The sequence below is a fragment of the Mauremys reevesii genome, linkage group 5, assembly GCF_016161935.1.
Source record: "Mauremys reevesii isolate NIE-2019 linkage group 5, ASM1616193v1, whole genome shotgun sequence".
Classification (NCBI taxonomy): Eukaryota; Metazoa; Chordata; order Testudines; family Geoemydidae; genus Mauremys; species Mauremys reevesii.
The window spans coordinates 42,857,617-42,877,528 of NC_052627.1; the positions used below are offsets into that span (position 1 = coordinate 42,857,617).

General features: G+C 38.2%; 1 protein-coding gene across 4 annotated transcripts in view; it reads right to left on the reverse strand.

Moving 5' to 3' along the window:
* ANKRD50 (ankyrin repeat domain 50) overlaps positions 1-19,912 on the reverse strand; it is a 51,466-nt gene that overhangs the window by 24,372 nt on the left and 7,182 nt on the right. For all 4 annotated transcript variants that reach the window (XM_039541128.1, XM_039541130.1, XM_039541129.1 and 1 more), the window contains exon 3: positions 1,857-2,086. In XM_039541128.1, coding sequence (XP_039397062.1) covers positions 1,857-2,086 — 230 coding nt within the window. The remainder of the gene's footprint in view (positions 1-1,856; positions 2,087-19,912) is intronic.

Below are 19,912 nucleotides of genomic sequence, written 5' to 3' on the forward strand. Positions count from 1 at the left end.
TGGTCCAAGGGAATGGAGAGATGCACAGGACACAACTATAAATGGCAGCTTGGCTATACCTGTATGAAAATCAAGCTTGCACACAGATCTCCAACATCCACTGGTTTTGTGAAACATTGGTCCACCTTCTATGGGAAGAGGGAACTGTATAATTTAGATGGCTTCCACCTCATTAGTAGGGGAAACATTTTCCTTGGGACCAGACTGACTAGAATAGTTAGGAAGGCATTACATTAATAACAAAAGAGGAGGGTAAAAAGATGGAAGATATAAGCATTCATTTAGCACTAAATCGAGATCCTGAAAACAAAATTAATCAAGGAACGAAATTCTTTAACTGCCTATAATCCAACGCTAGAGTAACAAACAAGAGGAACTGGATTAGTTCATTATGACCATAAATTCAATCTAGTTGGTACTACCATACCCCTCCTGCCCACACCAGTCTCTATATGAACATTGAGTGCTGCAGTGAGTATAACAACTCCTCTAACTACTGACAAACTGGACAATTTACCAAGAGTTATAATATTCTACTCTGGTGGAGATACAACCTTCTCCAAATATACTCAAATTCATTTCAAGTGTTCAGTTATGTTGGGTTTCCCTCTCTCTGGCTATATGCAATAGCCAGAGATGCCAGAGAAGAAAAGATTTTAATGGTTCACACAGAGTTGCAACATTTCAAGCTAACTTCCTTATTATGTTATTCATCAAATCACCCTCTGAGGAAATGAGAAGCTAATTCATTCAAATGAAATTTATTTCAAAGCTTATACGTTAGTTCTGCTGATTTTTCTTGTCAGGAACTCCATCTGGAAATATACTCTGAAGACAACAGAACAGCAATTTTTCAGGACTAATCTGCAACATGATGTGATTCAAAAGAATGGAAATAAAATTGCTCTGAAGGTAGTTTTTCTCTGCTTTTTTGACAATGGCTAAATATCTAAGCAGCCATGGTTTGAAAAACTATTCCCATGCACACACCCAAAGAAACTCTAAGAAGACACCCAAAGTTTCTCTTAATTTTAGTTCTCATATTCTCCCAAATACCATTTTCATGACAGCCACTGATTAATACAATACTTGATTTCAAAATGCAGTTACCACATTGTCCCTTGGCGACTGTGAAAACTAGTAAGCCTATCAGAGATTTGGGGCTATATTCCATAATCACATTTTCATTCCAATTGTTGCCTTAAACACACACGGGCTTTACACGCAGGCCTGGAACGCAGTCTTGGTGCTTCCCTTTATTAAACTTCAAGAAACTCCCAGTAACAATAGCATCACACTGATGAAAGGGTCTTATGACACAGCAAGGACTGGATGAACAAGTTGTAGGAGATTCTTTACTGGATAACCTTTGCCAAGAAATACACTCCCAAGGCCTAATTCTGCATTCAGTTAAACCCATGCACTTAGATTGCACAGTTTAGTTCCTGCTTTCTCAAATAAGATGACATCTTGATGTTAGATGAAAAAAATCTCTGAGACTCTTGAAGTCTGTGTGTGTAGGGGAAGGTATATGGGGGGGCATATACTATACATGTCACACTTGCAAAATCATGCCATAGCTTTTTAAGACCAGAAAAGAAGAAAGAAAGCTCTGTGCCAACCTTACCTGGCAGATCTAATTTACCATTTACTATATATTAACTAGTGATCAGCACTATAGAAAACCCCAAAATAGAAATATATGTTTAGGATTGTCAAGGTTTTTAACTCTTTGGCAACAAATTTAGAGCAATTAAAATGTATACTTTGCACTTTCAACCATCAGTAAGATTCCTGTAAAATTATGTTTGTTACAGCGCATAGGTAGCTAATAATTCACAATTGCTTGTACTCACCTGTAAACATTTTTGTAACAGTTTTACTCTGCTTGCGAGCAGAGCAGAGGAGGAGTAACCATGGAGGGAAGAACTCGTAGTGATCAGCTAAAAGCTCTGCAATAGTTCCAGATATGCCTGTAGAAGTCTGTTCACCTTCTGCAACATTACAACCCTCATCAATCGAATCTACAAGCAGAAAGAGGCTCTGCTGGGGGGGCTTCATCCCCAAAAGAGGAAGCAGAATGCACCTGTAAGAATTATTAAACAAAAAAAATCAATATTCTAAATATATTGGGCAACACACCAGTTACTGTAATAGTCATTCATGTCAAAGTGACAACCTTTTAAAAGTACACTACCATTTTTAAAACTATCTGAGGAAAGCATTTTAGATGGTTACTTTTAATAGAGAATATACTGAGGTAGACTAAGGTTTTTATTAAATAAAAGCAATCTGATCAATTAGTGATGTTCATCTTGATTAAGCCGTCCTAGTTTTCTGGCAACATCAGTACATTACAATTTTATGAAAAGCATATACATTCTCCAAGAACCCTTAGAAGAATTTTAGCTTACAAACTAGAAGATTTTTTCTGTTCAAAGTTTATAAAGTTCACTAACATTGTGTATCAACTAACATTAAGTACTATTTATCACAAACTACTAGTTAGTGATGATGGTGAAAAGTCTCAAATAAGAAAAAAAAGCATACCTGAGCCTTCAAAGTTGTCAGTGTTATATACTTTACAAAAAGTTTAGTTTTATAGAGAACCCTGATTCTATATTTGTATTTCATGCTGTCAAGACTGAAAATAATTTAATGCAGGTGTGCTATAGTCATTTTGGTGGTGCAAATCCTTGGGATAATGAAACTGTAGTTTTTTCATTCCTACTCAAGTGGCAAAGATCCCAAGGTTGTGCAACTGAATTCACAACAATGATTCCTGAGTGTGCAAGGGTCCACATTAGTGGGTCCAACTGTAGCATTCAAGCCTAAACATACTGTAAATAATAAATACTCTAAAAACATCTATGACAACCTGATTTAAATGTATTTAACATTGTTCTCATACTGAGTAGCATTATTAAAAAAAAGTATACTCTGCTTTAAAATACAGTCTAACTTTGCATTTATGTGTATTTGTTTATAGTCAATAGTACACAAACTATGCTTCATATTTGCTAGAATGTAACTATTTATTCAGCACTTCCATTCTACATCAGAAAAACATAGTGTAAAAATTTCCATAGCACCTGAATGATGTAGGAGCTTCAGATCCATTGATTATCAACAGAACTTAAGCACTGAAGTGCCTAAACTGCTTTTGAAAATTTTACCCAGAGGTCTTTTGACAATTCAGTTTTACAGTAAAAAAAATCTGAATAGGATGCTGAGATATCACTGTGATGGGATAGGATCATGCAAGTACCGAGATCAATTAGATGTTTACATATTTTTGTAGGTTAGCTCTTTTGGTACATCCCCAAGGTAAATAAGTCATTACTATTACAAGTCCAGTTTTAAAAAGGTAGATCTTTTAATTTGTTTTACTAAATTAATTTAACTTTTAAACATTTTAACTAAAATTTTATGATTAGTTGCCATGTGGTCAAATTAAAGTATAGCAAACTCCTGCCTACTAATGGGGAAATACTGCCCTCTTTTCAGATGTGAAGGTTCTCCCTTGGTAGTACTGAAGTGGTTTTCCTCTTGGGAAGGTATGGCTGGGGGAAGAGAGGGATGAGAAAAAGAGTAAAAAGAGAGGCTGTGAAAGAAGCATCAGTTCCTGCACAGTGTGGTAGCATGTTCCACCAGATTTCAATGTGTGATAGTGCACTGCACTACCAAAAATACTCCTAAGGAAAAGCAAGAAGTACAAGATTATACAGTACACACCTTTTTCTCTCATACTTTCAGTGTATTTAACATTAAATTAACTTTTAATTCTCCCCTACCTTTTTTTAGATTCCCAGCAACTATGTGGAACAACTTATTTAACCCTTCCTATCCTCCAAAAACTCAGCTGCCCTTTCAGAAGCATTTAGTTGCCCAAATGTTACTTCCAAATAAATAACTTTTGAATATGTTGGAAGCATTAAACAGCTACCAATTTACAGAAAAGAAAATGAAAGTAGCCAGAAGATGAAAATTATTGCTTTAAGGGATGCCAAGCCCCCGGAGAAAGAAGACAGCTACACATATTCTACTGCCTCTGTCCCAGAATACTGCCTCTCCCCTGTCAGTTATTTATGTATGTTTCATTGGTGGATGAATTTTTTTCCACTGGATCTTTTTCTATCAAAACAAATTTTCTTTTCATGTAGTTCTCTGTGTGAAGTTAGTTTTACACTTCAAAGTAATGTGCCATATTTGAAATTAATTGATAGTGATAGCTCCAATTTTTAAGTGATAAAAAACCTCATTCTAATGCCAAGCTACATTAAAAAAAAATGCAAGTGATCTTTTCAAGACACAGTATGAAGTGTATCTGGGTTTATTATGGTTTCCATTTTAATATTCATTTATTGTGAACACAACTAAATAGAATGATCAAGTTTCATGTTTGGAGGGAAGTCTTCACTTATTTTGTTTGATAAACATTATTTTATTTCTGAATCTTAACCTAATTTAAATTTCACCAGAAAAAAAGTGATGAATTACAGTATGAGATGCAACCAGTCCTCCAAGGTCAAAGGAGCACAGCAGGAGAAGAGTAAGTAGTAAAGGAACCATTTATTACCCTCTCTTTTCAAATGAGTTTACAAACCACTTGCTAACCTCCTGTTCTATCAGTGTGATGACCTCAGACTCTATGCAACAGATTCTTCAATCAGACAGCTATTCACAGTGAAAAAATGCCTGAAAAACAGGCTTTAACAATTTATTCTGTTTTTCAAGAGGAATGAATTGTGATTCTTCATCCCTTCTTGTTTCAGGTCAATGCGGACACAGTAATATGTCTGGAAGAAAGAAAATGTATAATTGTACAAAAGCAACCTAAGAAGAGTTTTGGCAGTGGAAAAATATGATCCCTAGACATTTCACTCATACACACACACACTTTCAACACAGAGGTGCTGTAAGATGGTGGCTGAACTTTCAGAGAACATTAATGAATGCAATACTCAGATTTCAGAAACTATTCATTTTCACTTCTATATAACTTATGCGTTTGAAAAAAATTAAGTGCATATTGAAAATTCATTAATTCAATGCAGAATTAATACAACTTCTCAAAATCTAGTGTGCAAATATATATAATTATTAGGGCTGTTGATTAATTGCAGTTAAAGTATGTGATTAACTCAAAAAAATCAATCACTATTAATCAGTTTTAATTGCACTGTTAAACAATAGAATACAATTGAAATTTATTACATATTTTGGATGTTTTTCTACATTTTAATATAGATTGTATTCTGTGTTGTAATTGAAATCCAAGTGTATATTATTTTTATTACAAATATTTTCATTTTAAAAAATAGTATTTTTCAATTCACCTCATACAAGTACTGTAATGTAATCTCTATCATGAAAGTGCAACTTACAAATGTAGATTTTTTTGTTTTTATATAATTGGAGATATACCAATCTCCTAGAACTGGAAGGAACCTTGAAAGGTCATCAAGTCCAGCCCCCTACCTTCACTAGCAGGACCAATTTTTGCCCCAGATCCCTGAGTAGCCCCCTCAAGGATTGAACTCACAACCCTGGGTTTAGCAGGCCAATGCTCAAACCACTGAGCTATCCCTCCCCCCCTGCTTTTGAGTTACATAACTGCACTCAAAACCAAAACAATGTAAAACTTCAAAGCCTACAAGTCCACTCAGTCCTACTTCTTGTTCAGACAATTGCTAAGACAAACAAGTTTGCTTACATTTACAGGAGATAATGCTGCCTTTTTCTTATTTACAATGTCACCTGAAAGTGAGAACAGGCATTTGCATGGCACTTTTGTAGCTGGCATTGCAAGCTATTTACGTGCCAAATATGCTAAACACTGATATGCCCCTTCATGCTTTGGCCACCATTCCAGAGGGCATGCTTCCATGATGACAACGCTCATTAAAAAAAAATTGTTAATTAAATTAGTGACTGAACTCCTTGGGGGAGAATTGTATGTCCCCTGCTCTGTTTTACCCACATTCTGCCATATATTTCATGTTATAGTGATCTTGGATGATAACCCAGCACGTGTTGTTTATTTTAAGAACATTTCACTGCAGATTTGACAATACGCAAAGAAGGTACCAATGTGAGATTTCTAAAGATAGCTATAGAACGCAACCCAAGGTTTAAGAATCTGAAGTGCCTTCCAAAATCTGAGAGGGACGAGGTGTGGAGCATGCTTTCAGAATTCTTAAAAAAGCAACACTCTGATGGGGAAACTACAGAACCCGAACCACCAAAAAACTTTAATCCCAGTGGTTAGAGACCTCACTGAGGACGTAGGGTTCAAATCCATTCGTGTCTGCCTTCTACCTCTCAAGAAAGTCTCTAAACAACTGGGTTATAGGTAAGCCTGGTGTTGTCAGTAGCTACTGGTGTGGTGCTCTGCTCTTGTTCTATGATGATAGCAGTCGGCTGTGTGCGTGTTCCCTCTGTGTGCTGCTCCGGCTCTGCGCAGGTTGCTGACACAGCAAACCCCGAGAGAACCCCCAAAGACCACTGACTCTAATAAGGTATGAAGGAACCCAAGCCAGGTTTATTGTCAAACGAAGCACAGTAATAGTTTCCTATAGACTCTACAGGATATGCTACGAATATGTGCCCCCGGCAATGGACACAGCTCAGTCAGTGGCAGGACACTCCACTGCCCCCTAGGCTGGACAAACATGTGCACTCCGGGACCTACTTTTATAGTTAGAGGACAGATTACCCATCCCTACTGAGGTACAGCCCCTTGGCTCATTAGGGTGCTGTCTCCCCTCTGATCATGTTGTTCCAGACAAACATGCTGTCCTGTCTTTAAGATGCACTTGCCTGTTCCTTGTTATGTCTATTGAGTGTCCTTGTATCGGGCTGTCCAGGTGCCATCTTGGCACAAGTTCCTCTTGTTAGCACTTATATGTATGAATGCACCTTCTTCTAACAACCCTCTTCTCGCCAACTTCTGTGAGTGAGGCCTGCCTCCGGCTTGCAGCCCAGCTTTTGCTTAACAATGCCTGGAAGTACTTTGGTTCAGGCTTCAGGCCTCAGGGTAGGCCTCTGACACAAGAGTTTATATTTCAGGGCCTCATCTTACTACACCTGGCAGAGTTTCATTTTTTAATTTTTAAAATAATGTCAGATATCTGCTTTTAAGTCCCCTCGGCCCCCTCTGCAATTAGTTGCACAGAATTATGGAGGATCAGACACTATTATTTAATGACAGCAGATGTTGAGATTCAATGATTATAAAATTTTTAACTTTTTGAAACACATTTTCAACATCACAGGTCAAAATATACAAAATAAGTATCCTTAATTCAAACTTTAAATTCTCAAGTAGCATTTTTCTTTCTTTGCTATTTGTAAATTTTGATCATCTATGGAAATATTTTTCCATCAGTTTGTATGTGTGCAATGATATCAACATTTAGATAAAAATCTAATCCCACCAAACCTAGTTATAGGGTATTCTGTGGTGGGTCTCTCACAATCTGTCCTGTTGAACTTATTGTACTTTGTACAAATAATTAATATTCATCGGAACAGGGACTTGAATTTGGGTCTCCCACATTCTAAGTGAATGACTCTATAGCCAGTAGTTAGGGTAGTCTCACTTTTCCTAGCCCAATGAGTATTTAATTATTTATACAACATGGAACAGTGGATTTGGGTTAGGTGTCTAAACACAGGGGAGGGTTCACAGCTGGGAATCTTGTGCAGAGTTAGGCACTCAGCAACTTTTGACTCTCCTCATCATTTCCTACTGGCTCACTTAGATTCTCCTCTGCTCAGCTTGCTGGCTTTTGTGAATCCCACTCTTAGGCTTTGGCTACACTTGCACTTCAAAGCGCTGCCGCGGCAGCGCTTTGAAGCGCTAAATGTAGTCAAAGCCCCAGCGCTGGGAGAGAGCTCTCCCAGCGCTGTCCGTACTCCACCTCCCTGTGGGGAATAACGTACAGCGCTGGGAGCCGCACTCCCAGCGCTGGGGCTTTGACCACACTGGTGCTTTGCAGCGCCGCAATTTGCAGCGCTGGAGAGGGTGTGTTTTCACACCCTGCTGCAACGCTGCAAATTTGCAAGTGTAGCCAAGGCCTTAGGTGTCGAACACTTTCCATATCTGAGGAAGCTAATTTAGGACTAAGGATTCCACTAGGCAGTAAGGTGCCTAAACTTGGCTATTGAAATGCTAAGCTTAAATTCCCTTAGTGGAGCTAGCCCCGAAAATCACTAAGCACATACCAGCTAAAGTTACAAAGCAAAACTTTGTGTTTGGCTGCTGGTATACAACTCCCTCAACATACATGCAATATAGCTATAAAACAAAGCAAGGTTTGTAATTTCTTGTGGACTGTAGGCCATTGGGGGGAAATCTCTCCGTATGCATTTATTTTAGCTATGGGTATAATTGTGGCTTTGAGGTTTCTCTCAGCAATTATTTTGTTTTTGCACTGGTAAAATCCCACTGCTACATCTGTTGTAGGCAAAAACTACAAATAAGTTAAATGACAATATTTAACTTATTCAGAGATATGCCAAATTTCCAGTTAGCCTGAAGGAAAGCACAATACATAAGAACACAGGAATGGTCATACTGGGTCAAATCAATGGGTCACCTAGTCAAGTATCCTGTCTTTCAACAGTGGCCAGTGGCATATGCTTCAGAGGGAATGAACAGAACAGGGCAATTATTAAGAGATCCATCCCCTGTCATCCAATCTCAGCTTCTGGCAGTCAGAGGTTTAGGGACACTCAAAGCATGAGGTTGCATCCCTGACCATAATAGCCTAATAGCCCCTGATGGACCTGGACTCCAGGAATTTATCTAATTCTTTTTTGAACCCAGTTATACTTTTGGACTTCACAATATCCCCTGGAAACAAGGTCCACAGTTTCACTGTGTGTTTGAAGAAGTAATTCCTCATGTTTGTTTTAAACTGCTGCCTATTGCACTGGGTGACCCCTTCCTTGTTCCTGAGTTATGTGAAGGGATAAATAACACTTCCTAGTTCACTTTCTCCACACCCTTCATGATTTTATAGACCTCAGTTTTATCTCCCCATTACTCATCTCTTTTTTTCCTAAGATGAAGTGGCCCAGTCCTTTTAATCTCTCTTCATAGGGAAGCTATTCCATACCCCTAATCAATTTTGTTATCCTTTTCTGTACTTTTTCCCCAGATATTACTTTTTCCCATATATCCTTTTTGAGATTGGGCAACCAGTACTGCACAGTCTTCAAGGTATGGGCATGCCATGGATTCATATAGCAGCATTATGATATTTTTGGTCTTATTATCTATCCCTTTCCTAATGGTTCATAACATTTTATTAGCTTTTTTGACTGATGCACATTGAACAGATGTTTTCAGAAAACTATCCATGATGACTCCAAGATCTCTTTCTTGAGAGGTAACAGCTAATCTAGAATCCATCATTTTGTATATAGAGTTGGCATGTTTTGCAATATGCATTACTTCGCACTTAACACTGAATTTCATCTGCCATTTTCCTGCCCAGACACCCAGTTTTGTGAGATCCCCCTCTAGCTTTTCCCAGTCATCTTTGGACTTATCTTGAGTAATTTTGTATCTGCCAATTTTGCCACCTCACTGTTTACCCACTTTTCCAGATCATTTATGAATATGTTGAAGAGCACTGGTCCCAGTACAGATCCTTGTGAAACCCCTCTGTTTACCTCGCTCCACTGACCACTTATTCCTACTATCTTTTAACTAGTTACTGATCCATGAGAGGTCCTTCCCTCTTAGCTTCTGACTGCTTACTTTGCTTTCAAGCCTTTGGAGTCAGACACTCTGAAAGGTTTTCTGAAAATCCAGGTACACTATTTCCATTGGATTACCTTTCCCATGTACTTTTTTGACCCTCTCAAATAATTCTAATAGATTGGTGAAGCATGATTTCCTTTTTTAAAAGCTGTGTTGACTCTTCCCCAACACGTTGTGTTCATCTATGTGTCTGATCATTCTCTTCTTCACTATGGTTTCACCTAATTTGCCTGATGAGGAAGTTAGATTTACTGAGCCTTTAAAAAAAATTGGCATTAAATTAGTATGCTCCACTCATCTAGTTCAGAGGCTGATTCACAAATCAGAGTTTGTAGTTCTGCAACATCATATCGGAGTTCCTTCAGAACACTTGGTTGAATACCATTTTGTCCTGGTGACTTATTACTGTTTGATTTATCAATTTGTTTCAAATCCTCCTCTATTGACACCTCAATCTGGGACAGTTCCTCAGATCTACCACTTAAAAGGATGGCTCAGGTGTGGGTATCTCCCCCACGTCCTCTGCAGTGAAGACTGATGCAAAGAATTCATTTAGCTTCTTTGCAAAGGCCTTGCCTGCCTGGAGTGCTCTTCTATACTGTTCCTCACAAAATGAGGCCCCATTCTCACTTGTCCTGTAGACCATAACAAAAACACCATTAATGATTGAGATAACTTCAAGTGATGATTTCTAGAAGCACAGCATAAAATTTAGGGGAGCTCACAGGAAGCAGAATTAGGGGAATATATGCTTTCTTGTAGTGGTAAGGCCATAGGGAGTATTTTGCAAGTGACCAGATTACATTTACAAAAGTAGGAAAAGACGACAACTGAAACATGACTATAGTAACCAAACTGTAGTTGAAAATTCTTTCCTCATGCCCATTAGCGGACTGGAGTAGGTTGCTTATTTCTTATATTTACAAGCAGGATATGTTTCCTTTATGTTGGAGGTGTAATATGATCACTTTATGTAACTTGCCACTTTGATTTCCAACCCCTCCTCTTTCCTAAATATTCCAGAGACACTGATTTTGTGGCACAAATTAAGATCTATACATCAGATGACTAAAACAATTTACACTAAATGATCATTACCTTCTCTTTCCTGGTTGTTTTCAACCAGCTTCTAAATATCCCCTTGAATCTCTCATGCTGGCTCAGGGTAATTAGGATTAACTAGATTTTTGAAAAACCTCACAGTTAAAAAATATTTTAATGTTTATTAGAAAGCAATGAAGTAAACATGAATAATAGCGCATTTTTGATCCATGGACTTAATCAGTTATTTTTTAAAAGATCATATGATTGGCAACCAACCCATAAACTAGTTACAGTCACTGTGCTCTGTGTTCCCCCCAGTTTCCTAATCTGGGAAACGGGAACAATAATAACCTCCTTTGGAAAACACTTTGAAATTATTGATAAAAGGCAGATGTATTCTGAGTTTACATTCTAGGTAATTACACTTCTGATTGTTCTGCAATCATGTACTAAAAGGCACTACACCTCTACCTCAATACAACGCTACCCGATATAACACGAATTTGGATATAACGCAGTAAAGCAGCATTCCGGGGGCGGGGGCAGGTGCACGGCTGCGTACTCTGGTGGATTAAAGCAAGTTTGATATAACGCAGTTTCACCTATAATGCAGTAAGATTTGTTGGCTCCCGAGGACAGCATTATATCGAGGTAGAGATGTATATCACACTGCACATGCGCAAAGTGACTCAGTAATGGTACAGCAGGTTAACAATCTTGGTTTAATGTTAGATTAGTCTCTTCAATATATTTGATCTCAGGAGAAAAAATACAATAGGGAGCTATGGAGACTATTTCTATGTGACATGAGATTCTTGAACCATCTTGGTACAGCAGCCACCATATGTCTAATTACACATCTTCCAGAATTTTCAGTGTACATGCTGGACAATAAAATGAAGCTTTTGAGAAGTCCAGTTCCACAAATACTAGGTTAACATGAAAGAGTTCTGCTGGAATTGATCTTGTAACTGGCTGTATACTTGGGGTAGGATATTCCATCTTTTGTTGCGTTACCATGTGTCTTTTCCCTCATTTACTGAGTCAAAATGATAGCTTTAAATCAGGGGTCAGTAACCTCTGGCACACGGCTTGCCAGGATAAGCACCCTGGCAGGCCGGACCAGTTTGTTTACCTACCGCATCACCAGGTTCGGCCAATTGCAGCTCCCACTGGCCAATGGGGGCAGTGGGAAGTGACCCAAGCGAGGGATGTGCTGGCCGCACCTTCCCGCCGCCCCCATTGGCCTGGGCCGACAAAACGCCGCCAATGGGAGCCGCGATCGGCCGAACCTGTCAACACGGCAGGCAAACAAAACTGTCCTGGCCCGCCAGGGTGCTTACCCTGGCGAGCCATGTGCCAGAGGTTGCCGACCCCTGCTTTAAATCTTTAATTTCAGTAGCCCATAGCTGCTGGGAAGTATATTCCATTCTTTCTTTGCTCTAATACAGTCTATGTGGTTATTTTGTTTCTCTTTCTCTCCCTTCTATTTCTAGGGGATACAGTTCCTCATATGAAGGTTTTATTAATTTCCCATATATCCTTGTATAGTATCTCTATAGTCCACTCATTTATTTTAAAAACATTTTGTAAGACCATCACCATATATGTCTGATACTATCTCACTGCACACTTAACTTTGGTATTTATTCTATAATTTATTTACTAAGATCCATTTTTAGCATTATCTATAATAGAATAGGGCAACTGATAGCTGTTATATTGTACTACCACTTTATTTTTTTAACCTGGTATCATATAAAGGAACGAATGAGTTATAAATAGGGTGTCTTCTGGCACCAAAGACATGGATGGTTTTTTTGAAGAAAAAAAAGTAAATAAATCAGGAAAAGTGTCAGCATAAAATATATTTGGGATTAGTGAATCAAATTAATGCAGACGTTACAGAATTTTCTGTAGTTCATGATTTCTGGAAAATCACAGTTCCATTTTTGTGGGGTGAGGGGTGGAAGAGAAGGCTCAAACAGGAAGTAGCAGCATAGTACGATACTGTTACTAATGAAGTTGATTTTAAAATTGCTGCATACTGCTAGATATGCAATAGGTTAATGAAATGGTTTAAATAGTTTATCTGATACTGACTAGCCCAAGGACAAAGCTAGTATGAAATATACCTGTACCACCATTGCCACTCCTCATGCCCAAGATAACGTCCCCTGCAATTTTAAGGCAATTCACTGGGGGAAAAAAAAAAGTTTCTTGCTTCCCCAGGGTTTAAAATGCCACTCATTTTAAGTTTCTTATGATTAAAAATTATATAGCAGTGGAGATGAAAGCTAGTATCTTCTTGAGTTTGGTGAGAATACAAACTTTCACCAGCTGCACACAACATCTGATTTATCCATGAGTAGACCCTCTCCTGCTGTCTCCTGGGACACTTTGTGAAGCTACACAGGAGAAGGATGTGGTTTCTAAGTATTTATATCATGCTCATCACCAATTATAAAAATATCAAAAATATAAAACGAGGAAGGGATGTACAAGGAACATATCAATAGAACAATCTTTAGACTGCAACTCTTCTTGTGTGGCCCCACTATTTCCTATCTTGCTCTCCCTCTAGTACATCCACAATGCAACTGCCAAAATCATCTTGCTTGACCCATACATAGAACACAGTTAACCTCCCCCTTTCTGACAATACTTAGTGGCCCCATCAAATCACGTATTAAAGCAAACAGATTCCTGTCCTTGCTTTCAAGGTGTGGCACATCTACATGCCAGCAGCTCTCTCTGATCATTTGATCACATCCTGCCTGCCCCACCTCGAAAGCAAAAGATAGCATCCTAAGGCCTTCTTCCATTCCACCCATACCATGAATTATCTTAGTGTAGTGTGACAGGATCCCACCCTCTTTAAAACCCACTTTTTAATACCACCTTCAAAGGCCACCTCCCATGCAAACATCCCCATCACCACCCCAACGTTTTATTTAAAAAGATATGTAAGTTATCACCATCCTCTAGGCCTCTTAATCTAAAAGAGGAATGGAAAAGAGAATAAATTCTTCAAACAGGAAATATATCTTTGTGGATGTTACATAGCATCATTAATTTAAAGTGAATTAATAGCTACTACTACCTCACAGGACATGGCAGATTTACCAGTCTTCCTGATACATGGCCATTCCACGGATTAACATCTATTCCAGGATAAGACCTAGGTCCTCTTCAGAGTATTGCTCCACTTCTGCTTTCCACAATAAATCAGTGGTTCTCAAACTTTTGTACTGGTGACCCCTTTTACGCAGCAAGTCTCCGAGTGTGATCCCTCCTTATAAATTAAACTTATTTATATTTAACACTAATATAAATGCTGGAGGTGAAGTGGGGCTGGAGGGTGGGGGAAGAGGCTGACAGCTTGTGACCCCTCACATAACCTCAAGACCCCCTGAGGGATCACAACCCCCAGTTTGAGAACCCCTGTTCTAAATGCTAGTTTCTCTCAGAGTTCTAGGAGCTTGGGTTGACATACTCAATTTCTGCTAGTTCACAGAGGCTTGTTCCAAATCTTTTGCGTGGTTTAAAAAAAAAAAAAAAGAATTTGAACACTGAGTCACCTATCAGACAACTAATTAAAAAAGTAATTCAAACACTGCCACAAATCCTGTGGGGATTGGGGGAAAAAAATAAACCCGGACAACTAGTTAAGTAGGGCCATCTTAAAGCAAGTAGACAGAAATTCATTATAAGAATACTAGGCTTGTTTTTTATGTTTCCAGTTAAGTGTGAAAAAATTGATTACATGAAAGAGGTTTCAAAACACTAAAATATATACTAGTCTGTTCAAGTCTAGTCTGCAGGAGCTGTTAGGCTTGTGAAATACTTCACAGGAAAAGCTGGAAGAATTAAGATTGCACTAGGTGGATGAAAGACGAAACATTAGTGTCTATTAAAATACAAGATGAGAAAGGTCCATAATTTGTCATAATTAAAATTCCCTAAGGGAAACTATCTTAGAGCAATTCAAACTGAATAGGTTAAAATCTTAAATGGTATTATGCTCCATGTGTTCACAATGATTCCATACATATTAAAGAGACAAATCTAACTTACCCTTATAACACTATTATTACATGACCCACCTATTACAGAGGTTCCATAACAGAAAAGCTTCTAGAGAAATGTCACCAAGTATTTAAACTTAATACTTAACTTTCTAATATTCTAGAGCATCAAGCTGGAGAGGGAGAACATGGAAGTATAGTATTTTTTACACAAGACACTGTTTTATTAATTGTGATAAGTAAAAACTTAATAGGCAGCCCAGAATGGTCATATTTTGGTTTATACCGTTTCAAAATGGAGTATGATACCTATCACAAAGTAGCCAGAGGTTTCATTACAGTTAAATGGGAAAATGATGCATGGTAAAAAAAAAATAATAAGAATTTTCCCTATGAAATGTGCAATTTTACAACAGAAAGTTAAAAAAGGTTCAGTCAGAACTACCATTTGAGTAGTCAATTTCCCTTTAATCTTATGTGCTGGTTCCTTGCAGTGAAAGAATTTTCTTCACCTCTGTGTTGGAGTTATCTTCAGTCTGTGTCGTGACCGTTGCATTATTTTGGGCTTTCAATAAACATCTACTTTAGAATAATGTTACTGCATAATTAAAGCTAGGGGTCAAATGCTACATTCTTTAGTACAAAACCCAGGAAGTGAGTTACTAAATCATGTAACTACATATTAATTTCTAATTTAGTCCAGTTAGGTAAGCACAGAGAAGAATGGTATTCATGATATTACTATCTGCAACAGTTGAAGTAGACTAAGTTAACAAAAATTTAAGACAGCTAGTGATTTATAACAATGTTTAGCATTTATATACTGTAGCCTTCAAATATAAAATATATGTATATTATATACAGTATAACAGCCCACAGAGGATACAGTTACAGTTTAGTTTTATGGGCTTATTTTATTTTGCTTTGTTCCTTACTTCTCTCACTGAGGCTCTTGGTCAGTTTTGGGGTTTTAGCTAGATCTCAAAAGATCTTTTGATCTTGTAGGTAACAGCACAGTCTACTGTAAACAGAGAAGAAGGTCCTATGTTTTAACAGTATACAGAGCCTTCAAAAACTATTTAATGCATAGGAAGAGATTAAATATTTGCTACGTTTAAGCTTCTTCAGTCAAAAAAAAAATCTGCACTGTTTCCAAAGTCTTGTTGTAGATAGTTTATTTTAAAAGTTCCAGTTTATCATATCCACTTGATGCTGAAGGTGGATGTTCTTGGCATAGCATTTCATAGCCAGCAATCAAGAGTTCAAAGCAATATATATATGGCTGACTCTTTGGTACTGGAGTTATAGAGAAGAGAATATCAGTTTTAAGTATTGTTACATGAAAATTAGGCAGACAGATTAAAGGACTTGAATGTTTACATACAAAACATGTATGCACATGTGGATTTTTATAACTTCTTTTTAAAAAGTGGCCTTTTATATTTGCCTATTATGTGTTTAGGAAAGCTCTGAACAGCAGCAGAATGAAATCAGTCAGGTCAGTTTCATTGCTGCTCTTTAGAACCCAAAGGACTCAGCAAGGCTGACAAGAACCATGACCATTTCACTCTGCTGCTGCTTGGGAAGCTATGATCACAGCAGACACTGCCTAGAGCTATTCACAGGGAAAGAGTATCCAAAACAGAAGCCAAGGGATGATTGTGGTAGTGTCTTCCAGCAGCCAGGAGCTGGGAGGAGGGGGAAGGATGTAGTGGACTCACTGCAACAGCCAGGAGACTCAAGTAAGAGAAGATAGGGTATGACGAGTCAGGTTATCTGACTTTTCCAGAGGAAAATACAAAAGATGACAGAGCAAACTACAGACAGCACACTGATAGAAAAATCAACACCCTCCTACTTCACAGCAGCCTAGCTTTAGGCTACTGCAGGGGTTCTTAAACTGGGCGTCACGAGCTGTCACCCTCCAACCCAAACCCACTTTGCCTCCAGCATTTCTAATGGTGTTAAATATATGAAGTGTTTTTAATTCATAAGAGGGGTCACACTCAGAGGCTCACTATGTGAAAGGGGTCACCAGTACAAAAGTTTGAGACCCACTGGGCTACTGCAACTGTCCAGAGACTAGATCTAGCTTGTTACCACAGTCAGTCTCTCTTATCAGCCTCTAGCTAATACACATCTGGTAATTTTTTCCAGCCTTGATGGTTGTATGGTCTTTCACTAAACTTAGCTCTATGAAAAAGGAAAAGCTTGAACACCCATGTGCCATGCCCTCACCTTTTATTCTCAAAGTTAAGACCTTTCTCACGGGTATCATTTTGAATTTATGGGCATCAGTGAAACTGTCAAAGATAGTGTCCACTTCATACTGCTGCCAGCTGCAAATAGCAGAGCAGGTAAACAGCATGAAGTGGACAGCACTGTAGTTATGCATTAGGGAGGTGGGGATGGGTAAAATAGCAAAGGCCCATTCTACTCCCCTTTAAAGCAGCCAGGATCATCTGTAGACAAAACTCTTGCCTCAGCAGCTAGTGATGTAGAGCTTCATAGTTTCAGACACCCACTGGTCAGAGTTCAAGCAGCAAGAACCACATATGGCAGCAATCATTCAAAAGGGAACTGACTGTTGCCACAATGGTGAAGATCTACCACATTCAATATTTTAAAAATTGAACAGTAAGCACCATCAATCTAAAGCACAATCTAGTTCATATATTTCCAGCAAGGTGCCTCAAATAAATAAAATAAGAAAATACAGTCCAAACAATGAAACATACTAATTAACTACTCGATAAAGTCTGTGTAACACCTGAACATTCAAATTACTATTATAAAAAGAGCAGCTTCTTCATAGTTCTCATTTGACTAGTCATATTAAAATATTAACACACTTAAGCCAAAAAAAACCCCCAAAAAATAAAAGCAAAGCCTTTTCCTCTTAAATGTGACTATGCTCAGACAAGCAACGGTAAAAAAAATAGGATTATGGTGGTGGTGTATATTTATGGTCTCTCAGAGGACTTCCACACCACTTTTGCTCACTAAATAAGTAGATTTTTTTTTCCTAACTGCAAGACCTGTAAAACTCAATGTGAAAGCAAAGCGTGTTCTCAACACTTAAAGGGAGTAAAGGCCATCCTGAAATTGGAACTTTTTTGACAATACAGCAGCCAGAAAAAAAATCCAGTTCATTCCCTGATAGCACTGCAGAGTCAATATTGCTGGAGGTGGGGTGGGGGAGATAGTAAACTTTTGTCTGCAAAGAAGCTGACAGAATACACAGATTGAGTAAAAAGAACAGGAGTACTTGTGGCACCTTAGCGACTAACAAATTTCTTTCAGCCCCAGTCCTTTACACATCGTTTTTCAAACACACACAAAAGTCATTCAAGTGAACAACACTGCTACTAATGTAGGTAAAGTTACTTAGCCATCCTGTAAATTTACATGCACATAAGTTTTTATATGGCAACTTCTGAATGTATGATTTACTGCTGCCCAAAACCATGTACTCCAGTACTACATAAACTTTCACTTCCAACTCTGACACCCAAAAGCAATATATACCCCAACTTCAGCTAATGAAAAATTTTCAGTAACCTCCTCCTATGCTTTTGTATAAAGCAGATCAGCATATGTGATTGCGCATTCCATGCACTTTAAGTTCTAGTGCTTTAACACCGCTGACACTATTAAAGTTTTGCATTAGAATGCAAGTTTGACAAAACAGGAATATATACACCTCTACCGCAATATAACACTCTCCTCGGGAGCCAATAAATCTTACCACATTATAGGTGAAACTGCGTTATATCGAACTTGCTTTGATGCACTGGAGTGCACAGCCCCGCCCCCCGGGAGCACTGCTTTACCGCATTATATCCAAATTCGTGTTATATCAGGTCGCATTATATCGAGGTAGAGGTGTATATATAGCCTTTAAATACCTGTTGGAAATGGAAGTGAAAGCCTTATGGAACTCTAGAATATGGGAAGATGACGAGGAATGTAGACGTCTCTCCCTTTAACGTTATTTTCATGCCTATGAATGTTTTGGGTGGATGGGGTATATCCTGCTGCAACCTTAACTGTCACTAAATGTAGTTCTGTTTATTAATTTCCTTGTTTTGCCTTTTTTAAAAAATAAAATAAATAAATAAATACAACTTTGCTATATCTCATTGGATAACACCTCAGAATCAAGAAGAGCTGCACCTCCATGGGAATTAGTTGGAGAATCTGTGATGCTGAAATTGCTCCTGTGAAAACCCTCCTGAAGAGAAAGAGCTGTGGCATGCCACACATAGGTCATGCTTCCATAACATTTTATCTCTATTTAAAAGCAAGTGTACAAAGAAAAGCCCTCTATGTTTAGCACAGATGACAACCTATCAGCTACAGGGACTTCCATGAAGAATTCCATGTAACATCAGACTCGGAGAAGCTCTTCCTTTACGTTCTCATATTCTGGGGTTCATGGCCTTAGTCAATAACAAGGGTAGTTAACTGCCTGGGAATTTAAAAAGTTAAAAGATTTGAATTCCTGTTGTCCTCTTTCCCAGCTAAGGGAAATGTCTCCTGAGCTATAAGGGTAGTGGATGAGTTTCTCTCCCCCTGCTCACCTTCAATTCCACCCTAAATGACAATTCAGCAGGCTTGCTTTAATGCAGTTATTTTCCATCATGGTAAAAATGTTACAGAATATACTATAGGCAAACACTACTTCCATATAATGGATATTCTAGAAATCAGCATATGAGGAGCAAATAATATGGCCAAAGGACAGATTCCCAAAGTATTTGAAATTTCTTTAAAAAGGGGTGCAAAGGAAAGTAAGGGACCAGGAGAATTGCCAGAGGAGGAGATATATGAACCACCACACACAATTCAAATAGCACTCCAAGTTTATATTTTGTTTTGATTTTTGCCATTCAATGTTTTGGTTTTTTTAAAAGAGATAAGGGCTCCCATTAAACAAAACTTTAATCTGTGTTGCAGCTAAGTACTGCACTATAATGTCCAATAAATAACTACTCAATTTAGGGAAATTAGAAGTGAAAATATTGTTTACTATCCACATAGCATGGTGATAGGTGCATTTTAA